Here is a 25,668-nt window from a genome sequence, read left to right as displayed (position 1 = left end):
TTCTTTCTTACGGGATGCCTGCTAGGAAGAAATCGACGATGTCCCAGGTACACATTCTTCCTACAATTGTCCAAATATATACTGTCGGTATCATCCAAACAGTGTGTGCATGCGCGGTATCCCTTGTTTGTCTGTCCTGAAAGGTTACTGAGAGCAGGCCAATCATTGATGGTCACGAACAGCAACGCCTTTAGGTCAAATTCTTCCCCCATGTGCTCATCCCACGCACGTACACCTGTTCCATTCCACAGCTGTAAGAGTTCTTCAACTAATTGCCTTAGGTACACATCAATGTCGTTGCCGGGTTGCTTAGGGCCTTGGATGAGCACTGACATCATAATGAACTTCCGCTTGATGCACAACCAAGGAGGAAGGTTATACAAACATAGAGTCACAGACCAGGTGCTATGGTTGCTGCTCTGCTCCCCAAAAGGTTTAATGCCATCTGCGCTTAGACCAAACCATACGTTCCTTGCGTCATCTGTAAACTCCTTCCCGTACTTTCTCTCAATTTTTCTCCACTGCGACCCGTCAGCGGGTACTCTCAACTTTCCGTCTTTCTTACGGTCTTCTCTGTGCCATCGCATCGCCTTGGCATGCTCTTTGTTTTGGAACAAACGTTTCAACCGTGGTATTATAGGAGCATACCACATCACCTTGGTAGGAATCTTCTTCCTGGGGCACTCGCCCTCGACATCACCAGGGTCATCGCGGCTGATCTTATAGCGCAATGCACCGCATACCGGGCAAGCGTTCAAATCCTCGTACTCACCGCGGTAGAGGATGCAGTCATTAGGGCATGCATGTATCTTCTGCACCTCTAACCCTAGAGGGCAGACAGCCTTCTTTGCTTCATACGTACTCTCGGGCAATTCGTTTTCCTTTGGAAGCATATTCTTTATCATTACCAGCAACTTTCCAAATCCCTTGCCAGATACACCATTCTCTGCCTTCCATTGCAGCAATTCCAGTGTGGTGCCCAACTTTTTCTTGTCAGCTTCACAATTCGGGTACAATAATTTCTTGCGATCCTCTAACATGCGCTGCAACTTCTTCTTCTCAAAATCACTTGCGCAGTTTCTCTTTACATCGGCAATGGCCCGACCTAGATCATCAGCGGGCTCATCTGATGCCTCTTCTTCAGCTCCTTCCCGCATTGTCGGCTCAGCTTCTTCCTCCATTGTTGTATCATCGTATTCAGGGAACCCATGGCTAAGATAGCTGTCGTCGTCCTCTTCTTCTTCATTGTCTTCCATCATAACCCCTCTTTCTCCGTGCTTGGTCCAAACATTATAGTGGGGCATGAAACCGGACTTAAACAGGTGGACGTGAATGGTTCTTGACGTAGAGTAATTGTGATCATTCTTACAGACAGCACATGGACAAGGCATAAAACCATCCGCCCGCTTGTTTGCCTCAGCCGCAAGCAGAAAAGTTTGCACGCCATTAATGAACTCGGGAGAGCATCGGTCATCGTATATCCATTGTCGGCTCATCTTCATTACACAACACCGAAAAGACCAAATTAATACAAGTTCATACATAAAGTTCATACAACACTTAAATGCAACAAACAAATAACTCTCTAACTAAAGCATTTAAATGCACAACAAATGCGATCAAGATCGCAACTAAGGTAACAATTGATCCAATAGCATAATGATACCAAGCCTCACTATCAATGGCATATTTTCTAATCTTTCTAATCTTCAAGCGCATTTTCTCCATCTTGACCTTGTGATCATCGACGACATCGGCAACATGCAACTCCAATTCCATCTTCTCCCCCTCAATTCTTTTCAATTTTTCTTTCAAATACTCGTTTTCTCTTTCAACTAAATTTAACCTCTCGACAATAGGGTCGGTTGGAATTTCCGGTTCACAAACCTCCTAGATAAAAATATCTATGTCAACTTGATGGGCATAATTTGTCATAAACACGAAATGCAACAACTAGTTTTAAAAGAGAATATACCACATCCGAATCATAACAAGGACGAGGGCCGACGGGGACGGGTATCAAAACCATGGCACTATGTATAACAAACAACGTATGGGTAAGATAATTATACGAGTAACTATATATCCAAATCACACAAACATCAATTTGGTAATGTAAAACATTCATGAACAAGAGGCTCACCACAAGGTGGTGCCGGCGACGGGACGGTGCGAGCGATCGACGGTGGTTACGGCGGAGATTTAGAAGGCACTAAGTAAACCACACCTACATATGCAAACTAAGTGTTATTTTTGACCTCAAATTGCATATAAATCAAATACTAGCACATATATTTCCTCCCAAATTACTAAACTCATAAATTAATCACTATACAAAGCATTGCAAGAGCTAATCTAGCAATGAGAGATGAAAGGACAAAGTTGCTAACCTTTGTGATCATTTGAATGGATGGGGGCCTTCAAATCTTGACAAATTTTGGGCAAAATGTGTGATGAGCTCGAGAGGAAGAGAGGAAGAACAGAGAGGAGAGGGGAAAGGGGAAGAACAGAGCGAGCTCGGGTGGACGAAGGGTTTATGTACGACGACCTTTAGCACCGGTTCGTGCCATGAACCGGTACTAAAGGTGCTGGAGGGGCCCCTGACTGACAACATCCTGCCACCACTCACTTTAGTACCGGTCCGTGGCACGAACCGGTGCTAAAGGTTCGCCACGAACCGGTACTAATGAGAGCGGCCGGCTAGCCGTTGGAACCGGCACTAATGCACACATTAGTGCCGGCTCAAAATCAAACCGGCACTAATGTGCTTGACATTTGACCCTTTTTCTACTAGTGGATGTCTAAGTCGTTCGGTATTGTGACTAAAAACATACTCCCTCCGTCCCATAATGTAAGACATTTTTTGACACTACACTAGTGTCAAAAAACGTTTTACATTACGAGACGGAGGGAGTACTATTCGCAGGTTAACTTTTCCCTATTATATATATGAAGTCATGTAAAAAAATAAGTAAAAAAACCGAAACAGAGTTCAAAACTAAAAGAGCGAGTCAATTGCTACAAATGAGTCGGCTGATCTTACGGAAAGATCAGCCGCCTGGCCAGCCCTTCGATCAAAATGCATGTGGCCGTATAATCGCGCCGTCTTCCTCCTTGCGTCATATCCACCTACACAGCAATGCGCCACCAGAATGATACGAACCGGCGACTACAGCACTGATACTCGTACCAGCGCCGCTGACCTCGCAGCAGCAGCGTTGCAGTGACCGCTCAGCAATGGCGACGCTGCAACCCTATGGGGGACTGCAGCAGCCCTTCGATCAAAATGCATGTGGCCGTATAATCGCGTCGTCTTCCTCCTTGCTTCATATCCACCTACACAGCAATGCACCACCACAATGATACGAACCGGCGACTACAGCACTGATACTCGTACCAGAGCCGCTGACCTCGCAGCAGCAGCGTTGCAGTGACCGCTCAGCAATGGCGACGCTGCAACCCTATGGGGGACTGCAGCTCCGATCACGGTCGGTTGCATCGCTCCACCACCGGATGCTTCATCGTAGCACCGCTGACCCTGCTACGTCATGCCCCTTCCATCGTACGCAACTCTGTTGCAGCAACCGGTGACCATCGGCAATGCTCCATTGCAACTTCACCAAGAACGGTGTGGCATGATGGTGCTCCGTTGAAGCTTCATTGCAGCATCGATGACCCCGGCGGTGCTCCATTGCAAACTCTTTGCAGTACGATGCGACATGACAGTGCTCCGGCGCAGCTCCATTGCAGAATCCAGCAACCACCGGTGATGCTCCATTGCAACCTCAGCGGAGCACGGTGCGCGCAACGGTGCTACGTCGCCCGCCCCATGGAGCAGCTCGTGCGGCTAGCACTACGACGACCCCCATCTGCAACAGTGTTACATAGTAGCATCCCCTCGGACATCGGCGAGATGCGGGGGGTCACAGAACCACGAGCGTGTCGCGCCCTGACGCCAGTTTGCAGCACCACGAGCTCCGCCGCTCCGACGAGATCCACGGCCAGCCGACGTCGGATCAAAGCCAGAGAAGATTTGATGGGGTTTGAGAGAGGGGCGAGAGAGTGAAGAGAGATGTAGGGGAGAGCGGAGCATGGCAAAAATGAAACGAGTGGTGGGGGAATGGGAGGTTGAAGACGCATTCGTGGGTGGGAACGGGAGGTTGAACACGCGTTCGTGGGTGGGCCAGTGGAGCACGTGGCAAGCTATGAAGGAGATTTACGTGATTGAATAATCAGTCGGTTGAAACAGAGAGTTTTCCAAAAAACCAATCACCCACGGGAAAACATAGGGAGAGAAACCAGAGGAGGCCGAAGAAAATTGGGAGAGAAGGAGATGCCATGGAGGACGTGCGGCGGAATTGGGCCGCGCGATTCGGATCAAAGGACGCCTCATACTAGTCACCAGTTAACTTTTCCATATTATATAGTATATGAAGTCATGAAAAAAGAAAGTGCAAGTAAAAAAAGACCGAAACCGAGTTCAAAACTAAAAAGAAAAGACAGCGGACTCCTCTAGGCCACGGCTTAGAGGGTGAATGTTAGGAATAAAGCCGTGGCCATCACGGTGGTGACCACGTCGGGTGCGTGTGCGTGCACGCACCGGACGCGCCGGGACCGTGGCGGGGTCGCGTGTGTAGTGTGTCTGGCCATAGTCCGGCCATAGTCCGACGTGTGTGTTTGGCTAAGTGGTTAGCTAAAGTGTGGCCGTGCATGTAGCTGGCTTAGTGAGTTTGTTGGCTAGACTAGTGCGTGCGTGCGTGGAGTTAGTGGCCGGTGGCCTGATGTATTGATCGATAAGAGCCGAGTGTAGCCATGTAGCCACTGTAAAAAAGAAAAGGATTGGGGCGTTCGTGCGCCCGTGGCGGCGTTCGTGCGCCGGCCGGAAAATCTTGTGTCCACTGTTCTTTTTCTTCCACCTCCGTTCGAGTGAGAGGAGAGGTAGCTAGAGGGCTGCGGTTCCAACAACCATGTGCACCAAAAAACCCGAGACAGAGTTCAAAGCTAAGAAAAGTTTTTTTTTATAAAAAGATGAAGTTCAAAACTACAAAAAAGCCATGTGCACAGCCTCCACGGGTACTGCCTTTTTTTTAGTGGGCCCGTGCCTGTTTACCTCGGCTCTGGCCTCTTTTCTTGGGCTCTTGGGCCTCTCTTTTCTTTTTTTTGGTGGGCTCTAGGGCCTCTTTTGTGGGCTCTAAGGCCTCTTTTCTCTTTTTTTGTGGGCTCTGAGGCCTCTTTTCTCTTTTTTTTCTCGGCCTGTTGTCCCCGTGGAGGCAATGCCACAGTAGCCAACCCAGTAGATAAACTGCGCGCAGCCTCCCGCAACGAACGAGGCGGGACAATTAGAATATACAGCCGGCCGCTCTGGTCCGCATTGGCCGACTCGGCACACACGAACCCTGACTTATAATCCGGCCCACTAGAGGTTTCATCGAACAAAATAAATGATTGTTTGTTCGCTAATGCACGGTCCAGAAATCGAACGCACTCAAGACACTCCATGCCCAGTGGAGAAGTGCTTCATCATCACCATATGGCCGATACAAATACTTGTTGCCTGTGTGGAGCGGGGGATACATGGAGGCACGCTCTTCTCTCTTGCGCTCTATCAAGAAGCGTGTGGGCTCTAGCACCTGAGGAGTTGGTCGAGAAAATCATTACACACCAGGAGGAACATGCTAAAAACTGGTTATTTGCTCTACATGAAATATTAGAACCGCATGATTTCGTTCGTGTTGTGGTAACTTTATGGGCGATCTGGGCTGCACGAAGAAAAGAAAGGCGATTCATGAGGATATTTTTCAGTCTCCACATGCTACATCAGCTTTCATCAATAAGTTTCTGTCAGAGTTGGAGATAGTAAATAAAAGGGAGACGCATGCGGTACCAGGGAGAGTCATGCGGAGTGCAACATGGGTGCCGCCAATCCAAGAATGTGTCAAGATCAATGTTGACGGGGCAGTGGCCGTGAGAAGGAAGCATGGTTCTGTTGGAGCGATATGCAGAGACCAGCAGGGCAACTTTCTGGGGGCTTCAGCGATCATCTTCAAGCACATCACAGAACCTCAAACGTTGGAAGCCCTAGCTATAAGAGAAGCTCTCTCTTTGGCGGATGATCTTTATGTACGAGATATACAGGTTGCATCCGATTGCAAGGTGGTTGTCGATGAGTTGAATCATGGCAAGCTAGCTACTTATGGAGGTGTACTTCGGGAGATATCAGAACACTCTTCTAGCTTTTTATCGTGCAATATAGGTCATGAATTTAGGAGCTCAAACTATGAAGCTCACAATCTAGCGAAACATTCTCTCTCCCTTGCGGTTGGCCGCCATGTGTGGTTAGGCCATCCGGGAGATCTTCATTTCGTCCCTGTAAATATTGTGACGGGTTAATAAAGTTTCGCGAGATTGTCTCAAAAAAATCGTGACGTTTTCTAGTATGAGACCATGATGAGACAAGTTATCACCTGTTCCTGGTACTACAAGAACACGAGGATTTCCCGCGAAAAAAAACACGAGGATACTTTCTCCAAAACTCTGGACTCATGTTCATGTGCAACACCGCCCACTCGCAGCATTCCCGCCGTCGTCCACCTGCAGCCATTCGCACTTGTGAGCATCTCTAGCAGACCCCTTAAAATCGCAAAATATAAAATTAAAATATAAGTTAAAAAAAATGCATTTGAGGGTTCATTTTAGCTACGATCGAACAACTACTATAAAATTGGGATAAAGAGCTCCTTCCTCCAGTCCGGCCGCTCCAGCCCCTTCCCCCAGCCGGCCGCGCCCCGTCGCCTTCGCCGTCCGCGCCTTGCTCTATTGCCAGCCGCGCCGGCCAAGCCGTGCCCCTTTGCCTGCCACACAGGAAGGATTCCGGCGGCCAGGCTGAGGTCATGGGAGGCCACGGCGATGTCGGGCTCGTCCAATTCGAACCGGTGGCGATCGATTGCAGCGTCTAGCGGCCTTTTTGGTGTGCGGTGATGAATTCCGGCGAATTTAGGGCAGATTCCGGCAAATTCCGCGGCGGCGTGTTTGCTCCGACAAGGTTTGACCGGTATACAGGCTCCCCTAGATTCAGCCTTCCAACCTCCAAACATAAGGGTTTTGGGTGTGCATTTTCGGCGGCCCTTAAAAAATTTACGGGTTGGACCACTTTTACGGTTTCTGTTCTGGACATTTTTTTTATCAAAAATATAAAACGCAAAAATTATAAGGATTTGACCACTTATACGGGGTCTACTAGAGATGCTCTAAGCCATTAGCAAGCGAACAAGCTGGACATGCCGCAGCCGTAGCCATCAACTTGACAACTTCTATCGATCCAGTCATCGTAATACTTTGATTTTTTATTAGGCAAGGTAAATCTTGTTGTTTCAGCCTCGCTACATTTTGTTTGAGAGACACTTTAAAACCCTGAACTTGCCACTTGGTTTTAAACTAGAAGCGACATGCGCGCTACTGTGTTCATTTTATGGGCAAGGAGATGTTTGTTTGAGTTGTGTGTATATCTAGATGATCCATCCTGTAAATTGCTACATGTAAAATCTTTGCAAAACATCTTAGCACAACAAACATGTGCAATTCATGTCAACCGGCGCGGCAAAGCGTGCATGTCGCTTCTAGTTTAAAACCAAGTGGCAAGTTCAGGGTTTTAAAGTGTACTGTACTTTTCTCAAAACAAAATGTAGCGAGGCTGAAACAACAAGATTTACCTTGCCTAATAAAAGATCAAAGTATTACGATGACTGGATCGGTAGAAGTTGTCAAGTTGATTTTTTCGACAAAGGGTGAATTTTATTGACTTAAAATGAAGCATCAAAAGGATACAAACACATTGAGCGCACACCTGGCCTCTGCATAACTAAGATACACACAGCCAACACTAACACACGCACATAAAAAGCACGCCAGCAAATAGCAAAGTCATATAAGACCAAAGCTATGCGTAGGCGAGAAAAAAAAAAGATCAGATCCACGTTCGGCAAACTACAATAATGACCATATCTGCACCAACTACCTCATGACACCACACGGACGACAAGGTTCTTCAACAGTAACGCCTTCAGGAGGGGAGCGACACTCAAGCGCCGTCGTCACCGGATCCAACCAGTTAAGGCCAAAATCTAGGTTTTCACCCTGAAGAAGCAATCCGAGCATATCCGAGCAATGCCTTCACCAAGGTAACGATGTATAAACATCGACATTGCCAGGTATAACCAACTTGGGGCAGACCTAGGCTTGGACTGGGTGCTTGAGTAGCACCACCATCGACATCATTCATGTATTGTCGTCACCACTTTTCCGCGATCCCAGTAGCTATATGCGACGTGCATCCGCTGTCGCTCTACAACCATCCCTCTGCATCAAGCCATCATCCATAGTTTGCATATCATCCCCGAAGTCAACCACCGGATCTAGAGGAAGAAACCGCCCAAGATCTTTCAATGGCCACCACATCGGGACTGCTGCCACAGGCCAAACTTTCGAGGCCACGCATCTGGCCAAGCCGTCGGCGGCGCAAGGTCTGCCTTCCCGTGCCTAGCCGCCGCGCAACAATCGGACGCCGCAACGAGGTCAACCACCACGAGCACATAACCTCTGTGTTGCATCCAGGTTTTCATGGTAGCACCGCTATTGGATCTGAGTCCAGTGGCGCCGCCACCGAGCACTTTTGGCCTGAGATCTGACCGCAACAACCGCGAGCGGGGACAAGGAAAATCCACCGCCAGATGGCCGTGCCATGCCCAGATTGCCGGCCGGCCGATGCAATCGCTTGTGCTACGGCTGCGGCTATCAAGTTGATGGCTACGGCTGCGGCATGTCCAGCTTGTTCGCTTGCTAATGGCTTAGACAAGTGCGAATGGCTGCAGGTGGACGACGGCGGGAATGTTGCGAGTGGGCGGTGTCGCACGTGGACATTTACAGGTTTATGAAGTAATAGTAAAATATGAATACAGCACATCATTTGGATTTTTCACACATTTCAAGAAATTGATACAGACCATATGGCTAAAATGTTATCCAAGTCCACAGGACACCAATATCAATGAAACTAACTAAATTAAGCATATGCATTGTCCAATATCCAGTTATTGTCTTAACTGTTTAAGTTTCTGCAACAGCAAGGTCAGTGTAGTACATACAGCTTGCCCGGTGACTGGATTATCTGCTCCAACCGTTATTGTACAATGGTTGATACTGCATCCTGTTGGGATGAAGGAAAACTAATATTTTAGCAGAATTCCACCATAGCTCCTTGTTGTTTCCTTCCCCTACATATGTTAGCATAAATGGAAAATAACACGAAACTATTATGGAAAACGTGATATCCATTCATGCACTTTAGCTGATGTGTTAATCCTGCTGATGTTTTACTTTCCAGTGAATGTGCTACACTTATGAAATAAAATGAAAGGCATTACTGTTTGGAGATTCATACTCATGAGTGAATATATTCAAGTTCTGCGGTGAGGTTGGTCACTGAACGGAGCTAAAAAAATCCATAGCAATTATGTTACGCAGCTTAAAAGCAAAATATGTCTTATTAAGTGGTATCATTAGGCACTGATCTATCAAATCATTTCGATTCCCCGACCCATAATATTCACACATAATAACAAAAACTCACAATCTTAATCAAGTGAATAATATTATTTCATCTGCGCACATGAGCTGCACAATCCTATATTGAGATCAACCCCAGATTGTTTAATACATAAAATGCCAGTTGGTATTCTTACTCTTGCAGAAGTGTAGGATGATCAAATATACACATCAGAAATTGATCGATGAGGGAATGGAGTAGATAGTTCCTAAAGCATATCAAAAGGTAAACAATACCTCTGATGGAGCAAAGTTTAAGGAATAGAGAGTACGTTGGACAACATGAATCATACAGAGCAAGCCTGTGTTCGTTCATACTTGACAAAAGACATTGTCTTCACCCATCAACTGATGATAATAATCAGAAGCAGACTCGCACATTATGTTGATCAGTTCGAGCATGAGAATGGACTTCTCCATCATGTAATGGTTTAGAAGAGTCATGGTCATGTTCCCCGTGCTACGAAAACTTCATATAAATGTCCTCAAAAGGATGGCCAATGCCCCAAAACATTATGAGAGAAAAAACAAATGGAAAAAAGGTTTCATCAACAGAAGTCTAGGCATATTTTTCAGGCACTTATACACACAAAGTGTATAATCATACACAGAGATGGGAAAAACTTAATGCTCCCTCCGATCCAAATTAATTTTCGCAACTTTAGTTAATATGGATCGGAGGGAGTAGTGTATAGTCAACCGACCCCGAATGAGTTCCAGTTTACTCAATGGGATGCCAATAACTGGACAATGACCAATGATTCAGACATCACAGCAGTGTGTGTAGGCCCGTATTTATCCAGCAACATGATCAATGATTCAGACATCTGGTAGCCAGCAATTTGACAAGCAACATAAATGTTCTTCCTAATGCTTCTGTTCTTAATTGATCAGTGATCAGTTTGCCTGGATCTTAAATTTCACCATCATTAATTCTAACTCTGCTTAATTTGAAGAGCCTGACGACGCAGATTGGCTCACGGGGTACTATTTCCTCACTCCATACTACTCGGTGGATGATTTCCATGACAGAGCCCTAGCTTTCATGAGTAGGCAAGCCTGTTTTTCACCTATGCGTGGCGATAGTTTGTTGTAGAATATGTTGTAGTAAGACATCAGCATATGTTGTAGTAAGACATCAACTTGTTGCATTATACTAGTCTCTTTTTTTGTTGCACTATACTAGTCTTTTCTTGTTTCAAAGGATTCAGCTCTGAATTGTGTGACATTGGTATGTTGCATTATGACTCAATGGAGGAAGTTGAGAGGATGGAGATAACTCCGAGGATGACTCTAATACGGTCGATGAACTTGAAGAGGACAAAGATGACTCGGGCGATGGAAGTGATTCAGAAGTGTGCTAGAATGTCACACATGTCTGCTTTGCGTGTCAGCCAACTATCCCTATCCACCCCATGTCACCTTCTTCACTTTCACTTTCGTTGCTTTTATCGTGTTGCTCTTTTTGATAAAAAAAAACAATTCTGGCTTGCGTTATCAGATACAGCCAGATAACCGGGTAACTGAACTCCCAAACAGAAATGATACTAGGAAAAAGGGATAGATTACAACCAAGACCACATGCCTCAGAATTCTTACTGAAGCCGCAACCAAACTCGTCGTCATTGCAAAGACTTGTAGAGGAACCAACCTCGTTGAATCTCCAAAATAATAGACCGTCACGTACAACTTTGCCATCGTGTTTTAAGAGTGCTCCCTTGTATTTTCTCGGGTAAGGAAAACGGAGATTACTGGTAATGGTTCAAGCACATTGATCACCAATCTTGAGCTAGTTGAGGCCACAACTAGTTGGTATTGAAAGCTTCTCACTTGGCAGCGGCTACAGTTTCTAAGTGCCACAAGGGCATAGTCGCATAGAGATCGTTGGCGAACATATTTGTCCTTTTTTGTAAAAGACAGGTGAAATGTTATACTTATATCGCCTACAAATAATTTCTCTAGAAGGAATTCGACGTAGCCCGGATTACATTTCTACTTTTCGCCTTCACCCTCACATTCTGAACCCACCAACAGTTCATAGAGGAACAGGCCGAATAGATCAACACAGGTGGAGATCTGTCAGTTCATAGAGGAACATGCCAAATGTTCAAAGCAGGATTTGTTCATGATTTTCCTTCTGTATCCCTGTTTTATTCAACGCAAATATTTACATTCTTTTATTACTCCTGATAGCATCAGCCACACTCCCAAACTGTAAAATATGTACACCTGAACACACGCAAGTAACTACCCACTGTTACTGAAAACACACAACACAGAAGTGATCACACATCACCTTACTACCAGCACCTTCTGATTATGAGCAAGGGAACTACTAAAAAGCCAGCACACCCCACCTTCACCTAAACTCTGTACCCTAGGCAAGCTCATCGACGCGCCAGGAGCATCGCAAGCTGTACTATGTGCAGAAGCCAGTGGCCATCAGAAAAGACACCACCTGATCATTGCTGGGGGGTTCATTCATCATCGACACGGCAGGATAGGATCTCGGGTTTCTTCAGCCAGTATTGCGCAAGCCTCTGCCGCGCATACTCCATGTAGTCGAAGTCGATATCATTGACGTGTTCCTGCACGCAAGACGTAAGTTTCGATTAGATCGAATGGAAATGGTGTTCATGGTCAGTGGAGAGGAACAGTGACAGAGATCATGCAAATGAGCCCACCGAAATTATTCCCCAGAGGCCCCAGACGAGATGGCTGGCGAGTGTGTACTTCTCAATGTTATTCATCAGATCCTTGATCTTTTCTGCATCAGGTTCCTCACCTTCAACAGATGGCGCAATCAAGCAATGGTGTGAAACAAATAGCTCTAGAAAATCTGCATCTGTGGAACGAGAGGTTAATGACAAGGTTTATGCTTACCTGAAGAGCTCAGGTAGGTCTGCACAAACCTCTTCCGTTCATCGAGATCTGTTGCAGCAGGAGTAGTAAGCGACGGTAAATAAACAGTGCAAGTTGATCAAGGAACCTAAAGATGGAAATTAACTGTGCGCAAAAAGCAGTAGCACAGCCAAGCAAAATACCTGGATATTTTGTGTAGTCCAGTATATGAGGCTCTTCTGAATGGTAGTCCGCAGCCATCTCGCAGAAATGGTTTGAGATATCAAAAGCAATTGGATTAAAGCTTGCATACTCGTAGTCCTGCAAAGGTGTGAAGAGAGACAGTAAGACGGGGACAATATATTTCAACCTTTGCTAGGCTACAAATGGATAGTTTTAGTATCCAAATGAGATGGTTAATTGCAACACAAACCAAAGTTTCAAGTTCAGAAATAGGCATGGCGGTCAGAATAACATGGAGGTTATTATATGGAAATAAAGAATCAATCCTTCCTTGATATAGTGTGTGTTGTCTGAGAAACAGAAATTTACTTCTGTTTGGTAGTACCAGCAAGGGCAGCACAATGACACCGCAACCTGACGAATGAACATAACTAAATGACTAAAACATACGCCTGGTTGCAATAACTTACAATGATGGTCAGTGCTTTGGTCTCTTCATCAATCATGATATTGCCATACTGGAGATCATTGTGGCAAAATCCTATGCACTGGTCTTCCCCTGAAAATTCACTCTCCAATGCATTGATCTCCTTCTCCAGGTTATCCAAACGGAACTCTTTGGCTTCATCAGAGGGGCAGACGCTCTTGGCAGTTTTGAGCCAGTTCCTAGGAAAGATGAAGGTATTTATTGTCCAGTTAGTACCTAACTGATGATATGTTTAGTTCTAGAACTTGTGTAAATACTAAGATAACTGAATAAATGAGATTAAAGAAAGATAATTGTGCAACTGAAGATTCAGCCATACCTCAATCTATCCCACATGAGGACACGTTTTGGACCTGGCATGTCAAGGTGGTGGAACTCCCTCAATTTGGATGCTATAATAGCTGCAATCTCTGGATCACGCAGGTCAACAGCTGAAAGTGTCTGACAGGAATATTTTCATCAGTTTTTTCTGTATATTTCTTCATTCTGCTAACATATCTCCTGTCAAAGCAAATCTGGTGTCTTAATGCAACATATATCCTGCACGTTTCTGTTTCATTTAAAACAAATAAAGGAAGCGGAATATGATTCCGTTGAAGAATGATGGGAACTAATGGTGAATAAAGAGTGATATTCCCACCCTGAATAATCCTTCTAAACTAATCGCCTCCTTTTAAGATACTTTATTTTGAAGATTATTCCATCCATGTCATGTCACAGTACTCATCTATCCTACTTAGTACAAGTCAATCATCTTCTTGTCCCTCATTTATTCAAAAGATATTTTCAGTTGGACATTTTGACTTAGTCATGTCGAGTAATTCAGCTGGTACATAGCTAATTATATACACTAAAATGACCCTCCACAATACACAGTACATCGACATATGATAAATTGAAGTGTTGAATTAGAAAACAAATTACAGTACAGCTATTGGATATCTTCAAGAAGCAGAAGTTTCCAATAATGACAACACCACAGAAACAATACGTCCACTACTACCTCCGTTCCTAAATATATGATATTTGGGCAGTTCAATTCCGCTAAAAAAAGATGGGAACTAATGGTGAATAAAGGGTGATATTCCCACCCTAAATAATCCTTCTAAACTAATAGCCTCCTTTTAAGCCTTTTGTTTTGAATATGATTCCACTCCATGTCATGTCACATTTAGCTACTCATCTATCCTGCCTAGTCCAAGCCATCTTCTCACTCATATTTTCAGAAGACATTTTCAGTTGGACATTTTGACTTAGTCATGTCAGTAATTCAGCTGATCCATAGCTAATTATATGCACCAAAAATGACGATCTACAGTCCGTCGTACATTGAAATATGATAAATTTGAAGTGTTGAATTAGAAAGCAAATTATAGTACAGGTATTGGATATCTTCAAGAAGCAGAAATGTCCAATAATGACAACAGCAAGGAAATAATAAAACTATTAGATAATATCTTCAGGAATCAGAAGTGTCCAATAATGACAACAGCACGGAAATAATACAACTACTAGATAATATCTTCAAGAATCAGAAGTGTCCAATAATGACAATAGCATGGAAATAATACAACCACTAGATAATATCTTCAAGAATCAGAAGTATCCAATAATGAGAAATTTGAAGTGTTAAATCAGAAATAAGTTTACAGAACAGCTATTAGATATCTTCAAGCAGCATAAGTATCCAATAATGACAAGTTGACAACAACATGGAAATAATACAACTGTTCTAGATATCCTTTTTAATGAGAAAACTGTACTTAGATATCTTGAAGGAGCAGAAATGTCAAACGATGACAACAACCAAAGTAGCCTGATAAGTTAGAGCCAAATACATTTACAAGTTAGTACATATGATTTCTGCCACGCAAGTCTCACAAGCAACCAAAAAAACAATTGAAAGTACAGCACGCATGTACAGTGATATGCAATTTAGTCAACAACGAGATAACATAAACAATGTTAACCTCTATTGAATTGGCCATTCACCGACGACTTGAAGAACATCTTGGATAAGTTTCTAAGGGTCAAACGTTGAAATTGCAGGTAATAATGCAATCCGCACCGTCGGTGGATGAAGAATTATGGCGCCTCAATACAGTAAACAATTCATCGCTATCTGCTAGTACTATGCGTGATAACATTATATCAGGGGGGCTAAATGGTGTAAATAACAGAACAAATTTCTTCATCCTTATCCCTCCAAATGTAACCAAAATGCGTAGATAAAGTTTCCTTTGGGAAAGGAATCGGGAAAGGTCGATAGCCTGGCAAATAACGGAGGACGTTTCCTCTGAAAAGAACGGAGGGCGTGAGAAACAAGAGCGGCCCTCGGAGAGGACGGCAGGATCGATCGAACGGGCCAAGAAACGGAACGAGACGAACAGAAGAAAAAAAAACAATAAAGCGATGGATTGGAGGGAAGGCGCACCCTGGCGTGGATGAACTCCTCGACGCGGCCGGTAGGGAAGCGGCCGAGGAGGCGCGGGCCGTGGCCGTGGCGGGACATGCACTCGAACGTGCGCACCTCGTCCTCCCGGTCGAAGAAGACCTCCACGCCCTCCCCGTACACCCGCATCAGCACCTTCCGGTACTCGCCCTCCCCCTTCTCCTCGCCGCCGCCGGTGAGCCAGCGCACCTGGTACACCTCGTTGGTCATGGCGCCCTTGAGCGGCACCACCTCCAGCGCGCGGCAGTCGGCCACGTCCGCCCACTCCGCCGCCAGCTCGTGCAGCAGCCCCCGCGCCTCCTTCGGGAGCCCCGCCGGCGCCGGCGCCGCCACCGCCGCCGTCTCCGCCAGGCTCTGGCCCTCGATCGCCACCATATCCACCCTCGGGCGCAAGGAATCTTCCGTCCTCGTCCGGAAATGGGAGTGAGGGATCCGCGTGCTCCGGGCGCGCGCGCGTGTGGTTCTCGGCTTCCACGGGGATCCAGGAGGGCCCCCGCGTATAAGTAGACGGTTCGTTTTGCCCGCGGCGCTTTTGCAGATTCGCCCTCCACAGATGGGCACCGTTCTCAAGAGGTCCCCTCTCCTCTTTGTCCACCAGTGAACAACCAGTCAAACTCAGATCCCGTTTTCTTTTCTCTATATGGAAAAAAGAAAATGATTCTGCTTTTTCATTTACAAGAAAGCAACGTGACATTGTGGAATCTTATTCATGCAGTGTATATTGCCAAATTTGCATCCACCACGCTTGATTCGCGTAGAAATTGGTATGGAGACGTCACTCGTGCCCGTCCTTCCATCAACATAACAAGACCGGTCGAAAGAGAACTACAACATCGCGTGCTTGTAGCCGTCTCTAGATGGTCCATGGATCTGACTGTATTTTTTTTAGTGTTCGTTGTACTACCACGAATGATTACGAATAAAACCTAAGTTTCTTCAAAACCATTTACCAAGATCATAACCCATTTGTAAGAGTAGAGGAACTTTACTATTAGCCCCACCGACCGATCAAGGCGGACATGTGTATGAGTGTTTGGTAAATTTGGTTTCTTTTCACATGCGGTAACAATTATCGTATTGTCAAAGATCGAAGATTACATCGATCAAACATCTCTCACCATGGAGAAGTTTCTTTAGCGTCGAGGAAAACAGTTAAGAGGTCTCACATCACATGTGTCCCATCATTCATTGATTTGAATGTATACCCTGTCTAAGATTCTCAATTGACAGGTCCCCAACCAAGTAAGATTCCCGTCTCTATGTACCAGTTGTGCCATGATGCGACTACCTAACATTTATCCTTCTGCGGCAATTTTTCTCATAACCAGAGGATGTCCACGCGAAAACACCGGTCCTTGCTGTCATCTGGTCCCACTTTGGTGGTGCCTACAGGCTGACAGCCTGCCAAGCACATGGTGCTACAAGGTACTGCCACCTAGGGAGGGACCCCATGTGGGCTCTAATGAGATTATCGACGAGCTTGAGGCCTGTTTTGGCCCAGGAGATAACTAGGAGTACTGTACAACTGTAGGTAGGCCCATTCCTTTGGGCTCGCGGTTCATCAAGATATAGAAAAGCAATAACTGGGTTCTACTTTAGAATAAACCTTATCTGAAAAAAAAAACTTTAGAATAAACCACAAGCTAACTGATCTGAATTGTAAAACAGATAAAGGGAACTGAAACTGGGACAAAGAGCGCACGCAATTAGAACAAGAACTGAAAATCAACAGATAAAAATATCACGCATTTCGCTCCATTAGTAACTCAAGGAACAGACAGAAACATCACGCATTCTGCTCCTTCCCCGTGCCTGCCATGCTGAAATACATGTTCCATTCGCAGTTCATACATCCAGAAAAGATCGAATCTGCAAATGCAGGATAGTTTAAACTGAGCAAGCTGCTCATTCCGTATCATATACGGCTCAGGCTGACTACTGCACAGTAAACAGGCAGGTAGCTGTGGTGTCAAACACAAACCTGGAAGCCTTGCTGCTGTAGAATATCAGCAGTCAGCTTCGGAATCGACGTGCTGGAAATTCAGATTTTTTTACACTTGTTGCCTTGTGAGACTGTCCTCTGAAAGTAGACTCTGTCTTCAATCACCCACCAGCTTTGCCTTGACAGACTCTTGCAGTAGGAGCAAAAAACCCACTCTCACAATCCGGTGCTCTCCCCTGTGTCATGTAACAGCTTCTGACAGCAGCTTGATGTACTAGTGCTCACTCCCCTGCCTCGCCTACATGAGGATGAACACAGCTACCGAAAGGACCAAGGACGCGGCCAAAACTCTCAGCGGCACCACCCTTTCCGAAGCGCTCAGAATCTGCACCGGGAACACGCATCCTCCCTGAGAAGCATTCGCCGTCACGATCTTCGCGAGGCCTCCGAAAGAGCACGCCCTGACGTCCTGATCCATGGTCTGGAAGTACATGTTGAACGCGTACGATATGTTGCCGTCATGGCTGAGGCCGTTGCACGAGCACCCGTACCCCAGCGCCGTGCAGTCCGCGTTCGAGCACGCGTAGTTCACGGAGGCCGGCAGCTCCCTGTACCTATCCTTCAAGTCCTTGTCGAACACGCACCACTGGGATGGCAGGTACTGCACCCCTTCCACCCCGAGCAGGTACCTGTCCTGGCCATTCCCACTGAGGTCCATGGGGAACTTTGGCTTTCCGTCGTAGGTGAAGAGTCCCCAGTGGCGCTCGAAGCGCCCGGGCAGCACGCTCTTCTGGTTCTCGTCGATCAGCGCGAACAGGTAGGCGTCCATGCGACCGGGCCTCAGAGGCGTCCCGACATTTTTGGCCATCTTCTTCAGAAAACCGTCGTAGAACTTCTGTGCATACTTGACGTTGGCGCGCTTGTCGCCGTCTGTTGGCCAGCCGATCTCGCCGACTATGATCTTCATGTCGGGCACGCCGGCTTTCCTTAGTGACCAAACAAGGGTGTCGAAGTTGGCGTCGAACACGTTGGTGTATACCAACCCTTTGTCAAAGACTGGCTTGCTACCACCATCAAAGAAGGAGAAGTTCAGCGGGAAGTTTGCGTTCTGGTAGAGGCTCAGATACGGGTAGATGTTGACGACGAAAGGTGCATCATTCCTATGGAGGAAATTGACAATGGAAACCATGAGGGTGTTGATATCCTTGCGGAAACTCCCAGCAGATGGCACTGGTGTTTTCTCTGGCGAGTTGTAGACGTCAGCGTTCAGGGGAACAACAGCCTTGACCATTACGCCAGCCTCATCTAGAGCTCTTTGCATGTTCTTGAGCGCAGGAAAGGTAATGTTGATGAAGCTGCCATTGTAGCTCTTCAGAAATGGTTCATTGCCAACAGCCACATACCTAAACAAAACCAATGAATGTAACCGGAGTGTCACAAAAGAACTAAGATGAAAAGTTGCAAATAAGTAGGTGAAATTAATAAAAAAATATGCACAACATGTTCATCGAACCCATCTAAATATTTCAGACATACACTGTTAAGTCATGAGCCATTGAGCAACTGAACACGACAGTGACTATTCACAAGTCACGACGCATATGACATTCTGGCCTAGTGCAAAAGATACAAAGATTTGTCTAGTTTTGTTAAGCATCATCTTAGAGGAAAATACAAAAGGCTGCAGTAGAGATGTACTAAGACACTACTAGTATAGCACACATGAGAACATTGTGACAGTGATATTTGCAAAGCTCACTAGCTCAGCATGAGTGCATGACGGCTGCAGCTTCACCAAAAGCACTACATGTTTTGTCACTACATGTTTTGTCACTACAAAACTAACTATAATCTTAACTTTTAAAGTCACTGAATTCTAGAAATACTCCAGCAGTACCAAATTATGGTGCAACCTAGCTAATCCCTAGCTGTTACTCCATGCCATCACCAACAAAACACATGCAAGCTATCATAGTAAAATTTCTCACGCATATGGAGGATGTAATAAACAGTAAAAAACATGTAATACTCCATTCTGACTATCGCTGGTAATCTACAATTACAAACGTTTGAATGATATGGCACTTGATCAGCCCAGTCCAGTGTTTGCTCATTCCACATTTTGAATAATCTTTCACAACGATCTAGTGGTGTCAATATACATACACTGAAGCACATAAGCAGCGTAAGCACAGGAAGCACTAGATATACCCTCCCAGTGTCCAGATTTACAATGTCATGTCTTATGGGCTATGGCTGATAGACGCTGCTTCAAGCACATAGTATACTTGATCCAGCATGTCGAACCATATACGCACTATCTTACATGACAAATCAGCATAGAGAGCATTGCACGATCAAAACAAATAAATAAAAACTTGGTAGCGAAACATATAGTGAGAATTGCCATCTACCAGTCCTATGTGGCTGAACCTACATGCGCAGCTTTTTTGGGCCATCGTCAACTAATTAACACCCTCTGTGACGGTGAACTAGCATAGGCATAAGCTGCACTACAACTTGTTCATGCCGCCTCTCTGAACTATAAAACTCTGCACTAGTACTTGGCATGGTGTCAGACTTTCTACATAAGTACATGACCCGTACCGTATGAGGAGTAGTTATCTCGATTGTGCAGTCACGAACATACAGAGCATTGCATGATCAAAACAAATAAATAAAAACACGGTAGAAAAACATATAGATAGAGTTGCCATCCACCAGTCCCATGTCACTGAACCAACATGCACAGCATCTTTGCCATCATCAACGGACTAACACCCTCTGTGACTGTGAACAACCATAGGGCATAAGCTGCACTACAACTTCTTCATGCTGCCTGTCTGAACTATCAAGTACTGCACTGGTACTCAACGCGGCATCGGGCTTTCTACATAAGTGCATCACACTAGATTGTGCAGTCACGAACAGATAATGGACTTGCCTTCACAGTTAACACATATCTCCAAAAGGGGCCTGAATCCAGCAACAACCAGCACAAGCATCGCATCAATTCCGCATGAACCAAAACACACAACACATATCCAAATCGAGCGCCTCGCAATCCCCACTACACGCAACTCTGGCCATGCCCTAGGGCGACATTCCGTCAAACATTTCCTATGCGCGCGAACGAACCAGATATATACACACATTTCGGACACGCTCAGAGGCACGGACACGCAACTCCACCGACCGAAATTCGCTCCACGAGCATGCGCGCGCGACGCGTCCACCGAGCAGGCCGGGCACGCCACGGACGGGGAGCGCGCGCGTGAGGCAACTAAGACAAGGGGGAGGCGGCGCTGGAAGGGTGCGTACCTGACGTCGACGCCGGCGTCGAGGTTGCGGGTGACGTTGTCGCGGACCCAGTCGCGGGCGCGGCGGGGGTCGCGGGCGACGGCGGCGAGGTGGTCGTTGGGGACGGCGAGCATGGCCTGGATGCCGGAGCCGGCGAGCGCGGAGACGGTCCAGGGGTCGGCGTCGAACAGCTTGACCCGGTCGACGCCGTTGGCCGACAGCATGCGGACCACCGCCGCCGGGTGCATCGGGTGCGACATCATCGTGCCCCAGTTCACCCCCACGCCCGACGCCGCCGCGGCGGGGCCAGGGAGCGCGGCCGCGGCCATGACGACCGCCACGATCATGGCGGCGGCGGCGGCGGCGGCCATGGGAGGAGGGTTAGGGTGCTTGGGGGGTTGGGGTTGTGGCGGTGGCGGTGGTGGGGGATGGGGGGAAGCGGAGGTGGTGTGAGTGCTGGGGTTTTATGGGGCGCGTTGGCGGAGGAGGCGAGGGACAGCTGGAGATTTCTTCGCTGGGGCTTGTGCTACAGTAGGAAGGAAGGAAGGGAGGGAGGGGCCGGAGGTGGTGGTGTGAGTGCTGGATTTCTACGCTGGCTCGCTGGCAATTGGGTCCCGCCAATGGAGCTTGACAGCATATCACCATCCGCCCCTCCGTGTAGCATCGTGAGCTTTCTTTTTGAAAATTATTACGGTGGGCCACTATTTCTTACTCGGCTTATTAAAAGTACTCCCTTCATTTCAAATTAATTGAAGATTTAGGACTTCTCTAAGTAAAACTTCGCTAAGTTTAACCAAGTCTATGTAAAAATATACCAGCATCTACAAAACTAAATTTACTTCGTTAGATTCGTTATGAAATGAATTTTCATATTATATATATTTGATATCATAGATATTTATGGATTTTTTATAGACATGGTCAAAATTAGAAGTGTTTGAGTTACAAAAGGTCTAGAACTTCTATTTCCTACTTGTCTAAGAAATGCAAACCAAAAATACAATATGACTGCTAAGTGTCATTTTTAATATGCCAACTATTGTTGCACAAATAATCTGCCTCCTTCTAGTCTTTGCACTCGACACATTTAGCTCTTTCCTCCCCCATCCCCCATCTCCGTCCTCTTCTTCAGTTCTTCACCCTCATCCTTTTACCGCCACTAACCTTTTTTGCATCCATTGTTGCCTCCGCTACCAATGTTGGTTTAGGGGACGAGCGCTCGAGTAAGGTTCATCTCTACGTATGGGGTGCGCCATATTACCCATCCCGTTCATTAACCTTGAAGATGTCCGTGGTTGTTATCTTGTTGATCATCAGCGAGGTTAGCCTCGTCATCCCCCTTCCTCCCCGCCCATTCTCTCAGATCCGACAATATTTTTAATGTTCCCCAAATGAAAAGATGTTCAGAAAACAGTTTTCTATTTTAGAACAAATGAAAGTTTTCATTTTCGTCATAGATATATGACAGCATGCCATGGGAAAGATGAGTCATTAGCTAAAAGGGTGTTGGTGCAAAGAATGATAGTTGTTTCTCCATGTTTGAAAGAAAACTTTGTTTAATTGCACAAAAAAGGTAACATGTAACCATCATGTTTTTCTTCTTGAAAAAAACACATGGTTGTGCATGATCATTCCTTTTCTATCAAAACTAAAGTTTTGAATCTGCCTGTCATAATTTCGCCATCAACAATTTGCCAAGCGAACATGCCAATGTGTCCACCTCAGTTTCATAAGGGTAGCCATAGCCTACTCTATCGCCGCTGTTGAGCCATCACTAGTAAAAAAAGGGTCAAATGTCAAGCACATTAGTGCCGGTTTGCTTTTGAGCCGGTACTAATGTATCCTTTAGTGCCGGTTCCAACGGCTAGGCGGGAGGAGCTCTTTAGTACCGATTTGTGGCGAACCTTTAGCACCGGTTCGTGCCACGAACCGGTACTAATGAGGCTGTGGCCCCACGAGCACCTTTAGTACCGGTTCATGGCACGAACCGGTACTAGAGTTTCTTACTAAGCTGTTTTTTTGTCCCACCTCGCGAAGAGAGAGGCACTAGGAGCGGTTTATAAGCCCTGAGTGCAGAGACGATGAAGAAGAGGCGCAATGCTCACCTTCACGTTGCTTAGCTTCAAGCCTTGAGGAATAGGGTAGACTGCATGGAGCTATGTGCAGTGCAGTCTACACTATTCCAAAAGGCTTGAAGCTAATTAACGAGCATTGCACCTCTTTTTTATTTTTAATAACTTATTACAACTCCGGACTTCTTGTGTTACGGCAAAAACTGGATGCACTTCGTGTACAAACTAGACAATACGGCAAAAACTGGATGCACTTCATGTACAAACTGGACAATCTCTTTCGAAGTATCAGGGCCGGTTTCGGATGAAAACTCATCTGTTACACCGGCACTTCATTTTTTAAACTTATTACAACTCCAGACTTTTTTTGCGTTCAGTAGGCACCATTCAAAGCGACGTCATCAATTTTCAACACTTTCTGACATCATTTGATGTTTTTCAGTCATTTACCGATTTGTTTTCAGAGCTAAATGACCGTGAAATTGAAAATCGCTACAAAATGAACTCTGAAAATGTTGAAACTTGGCATGGTATCATCATTTCACCCACATAGCATGTGCAAGAGAGTAGAGAGGGTTACGGCAAAAACTGGACGCACTTCGTGTACAAACTGGACAATCTCTTTCGGAGTATCAGGGCTTCGGACGAGAACTCATCTATTACACCGGCACTTCATATTTTTTAAACTTAATTGAACTCCAGACTATTTTTGCGTTCAGTACGCACCATTCAAAGCGACGTCGTCAATTTCGAACACATTCTGACATCATTTGTTGTTTTTTCATTTACCGATTTGTTTAGAGAGCTAAATGGCCGTGAAATTGAAAATCGCTACAAAATGAACTCTGAAAATGTTGAAACTTGGCATGGTATCATCATTTCACCCACATAGCATGTGCAAGAGAGTAGAGAGGGTTAAGGCAAAAACTGGCCGCACTTCGTGTACAAACTGGACAATCTCTTTCGGAGTATCAGGGCTTCGAACGAGAACTCATCTGTTACACCGGCACTTCATGTTTTTTAAACTTAATTGAACTCCAGACTATTTTTGCGTTCAGTATGCACCATTCAAAGCGACGTCATCAATTTTCAACACTTTCTGACATCATTTGCTGTTTTTCAGTCATTTGCCGATTTGTTTTCAGAGCTAAATGACCGTGAAATTGAAAATCGCTACAAAATGAACCCTGAAAATGTTGAAACTTGGCACGGTATCATCATTTCATCCAAATAGCATGTGCAAGAGAGTATAGAGGGTCACGGCGAAAACTGGCCGCACTTCGTGTAGAAACTGGACAATCTCTTTCGGAGTATCAGGGCTTCGGACGAGAACTAATCTGTTACACCGGCACTTCATGTTTTTTAAACTTAATTGAACTCCAGACTATTTTTGCGTTCAGTATGCATCATTCAAAGCGACGTCATCAATTTCCAACACGTTCTGACATCATTTGCTGTTTTCAGTCATTTACCGATTTATTTAGAGAGCTAAATGACGGTGAAATTGAAAATCACTACAAAATGAACTCTGCAAATGTTGGAACTTGGCATGGTATCATCATTTCACCCCGCATAGAATGTGCAAAAGAGTAGAGAGGGTCACGGCGAAAACTGGACGCACCTCGTGTACAAACTGGACAATCTCTTTCGGAGTATCAGGGTTTCGGACGAGAACTCATCTGTTACACGGGCACTTTAATGTTTTTTAAACTTATTTGAACTCCAGCCTATTTTTGCGTTCAGTATGCATCATTCAAAGCGACGTCATCAATTTCCAACACGTTCTGACATCATTTGCTGTTTTTCAGTCATTTGTCGATTTGTTTAGAGAGCTAAATGACGGTGAAATTGAAAATCACTACAAAATGAACTCTGAAAATGTTGGAACTTGGCATGGTATCATCATTTCACCCGCATAGCATGTGCAAAAGAGTAGAGTGGGTCACGGCGAAAACTGGACGCACCTCGTGTACAAACTGGACAATCTCTTTCGGAGTATCAGGGTTTCGGACGAGAACTCATCTGTTACACGGGCACTTCAATGTTTTTTAAACTTATTTGAACTCCAGCCTATTTTTGCGTTCAGTATGCATCATAATAAAACAGAAAATAAATAAAACAAAAAAGACAAAAACTATATAAAAATATTACTCAAAAATAAATAGCAGAAAATAAATAATGCAGAAAAGAAAAAACTATATATATTTTTTATATTCACAAAGAAACTAAATGCAACAAAAAAAACTACTCAGAAATAAATAGAAGAAAATTATATAAAAAATTATTGGGGCGCTGCCCAGTGGGCCTGCCAGACCTAGGGTTTGCAAATACAAGCTCAGAAGGGCCAGCAGGCTCACAGGGCAGCGCGCCGAAGTTAGGCCCAGAAGCCTGCTATAGAGAGGAGTTTGAGACAGCAGCCGCGCCGGAGCTTTTAAACTGGTGCGGGCGCCCCTTGGCTAGCGAGGTGGGACTAAACTTGCCCGCACCGCTCCTGCGCCAGCGCACCCCTTTAGTACCGGGTCGTGGCTCCAACCGGTACTAAAGGGGGGGCCTTTAGTACCGGTTGGAGCCACGAACCGGTACTAAAGGGGCAGTTTCCCGCCCCTTGCCCTGGCGAAAATTGGCCTTTAGTACCGGTTGGTGGCTCCAACCGGTACTAAAGGCCCCTCCTATATATATGGCACTTACGAAAAATTCAGTTTCATCGACCACCACTTCTTCTCCAACTACTTCGCGCGACATCGCCGCCGCCGCCGCGCGGTCGCCCATCGCGCGCCGCCCTCGCAAGCCC

At 45.7% G+C, this 25,668-nt stretch overlaps 2 protein-coding genes across 2 annotated transcripts; both read right to left on the bottom strand.

The window, feature by feature from the left end:
• Positions 1–11,704: 11,704 nt before the first annotated feature.
• On the bottom strand, positions 11,705–16,046 carry LOC123182790 (probable choline kinase 2). Its single transcript, XM_044595452.1, has 7 exons — positions 15,546–16,046; positions 13,431–13,552; positions 13,095–13,290; positions 12,645–12,762; positions 12,484–12,531; positions 12,285–12,385; positions 11,705–12,188 (listed from the first exon to the last, which is right to left on the bottom strand). The coding sequence occupies exons 1-7, from the start codon at positions 15,936–15,938 to the stop codon at positions 12,078–12,080; spliced, it is 1,089 nt and encodes a 362-aa protein (XP_044451387.1). The 5' UTR covers positions 15,939–16,046; the 3' UTR covers positions 11,705–12,077.
• A 1,609-nt stretch (positions 16,047–17,655) lies between these two features.
• Positions 17,656–21,137, bottom strand: LOC123182789 (glucan endo-1,3-beta-glucosidase 8; the record flags this gene model as incomplete). The annotated part of the gene is given in 2 exon segments (XM_044595451.1): positions 17,656–18,908; positions 20,827–21,137. Coding segments are annotated over 2 exon segments (1,416 nt in total), but the record flags the coding sequence as incomplete, so codon positions are not given.
• Between the last annotated feature and the right edge of the window lie 4,531 nt (positions 21,138–25,668).

The sequence above is a fragment of the Triticum aestivum genome, chromosome 1D (genome assembly GCF_018294505.1).
Source record: "Triticum aestivum cultivar Chinese Spring chromosome 1D, IWGSC CS RefSeq v2.1, whole genome shotgun sequence".
Classification (NCBI taxonomy): domain Eukaryota; kingdom Viridiplantae; phylum Streptophyta; class Magnoliopsida; order Poales; family Poaceae; genus Triticum; species Triticum aestivum.
The sequence above is the reverse complement of the archived record's forward strand: the minus strand, read 5'-3'. Positions and strand labels throughout refer to the sequence as shown.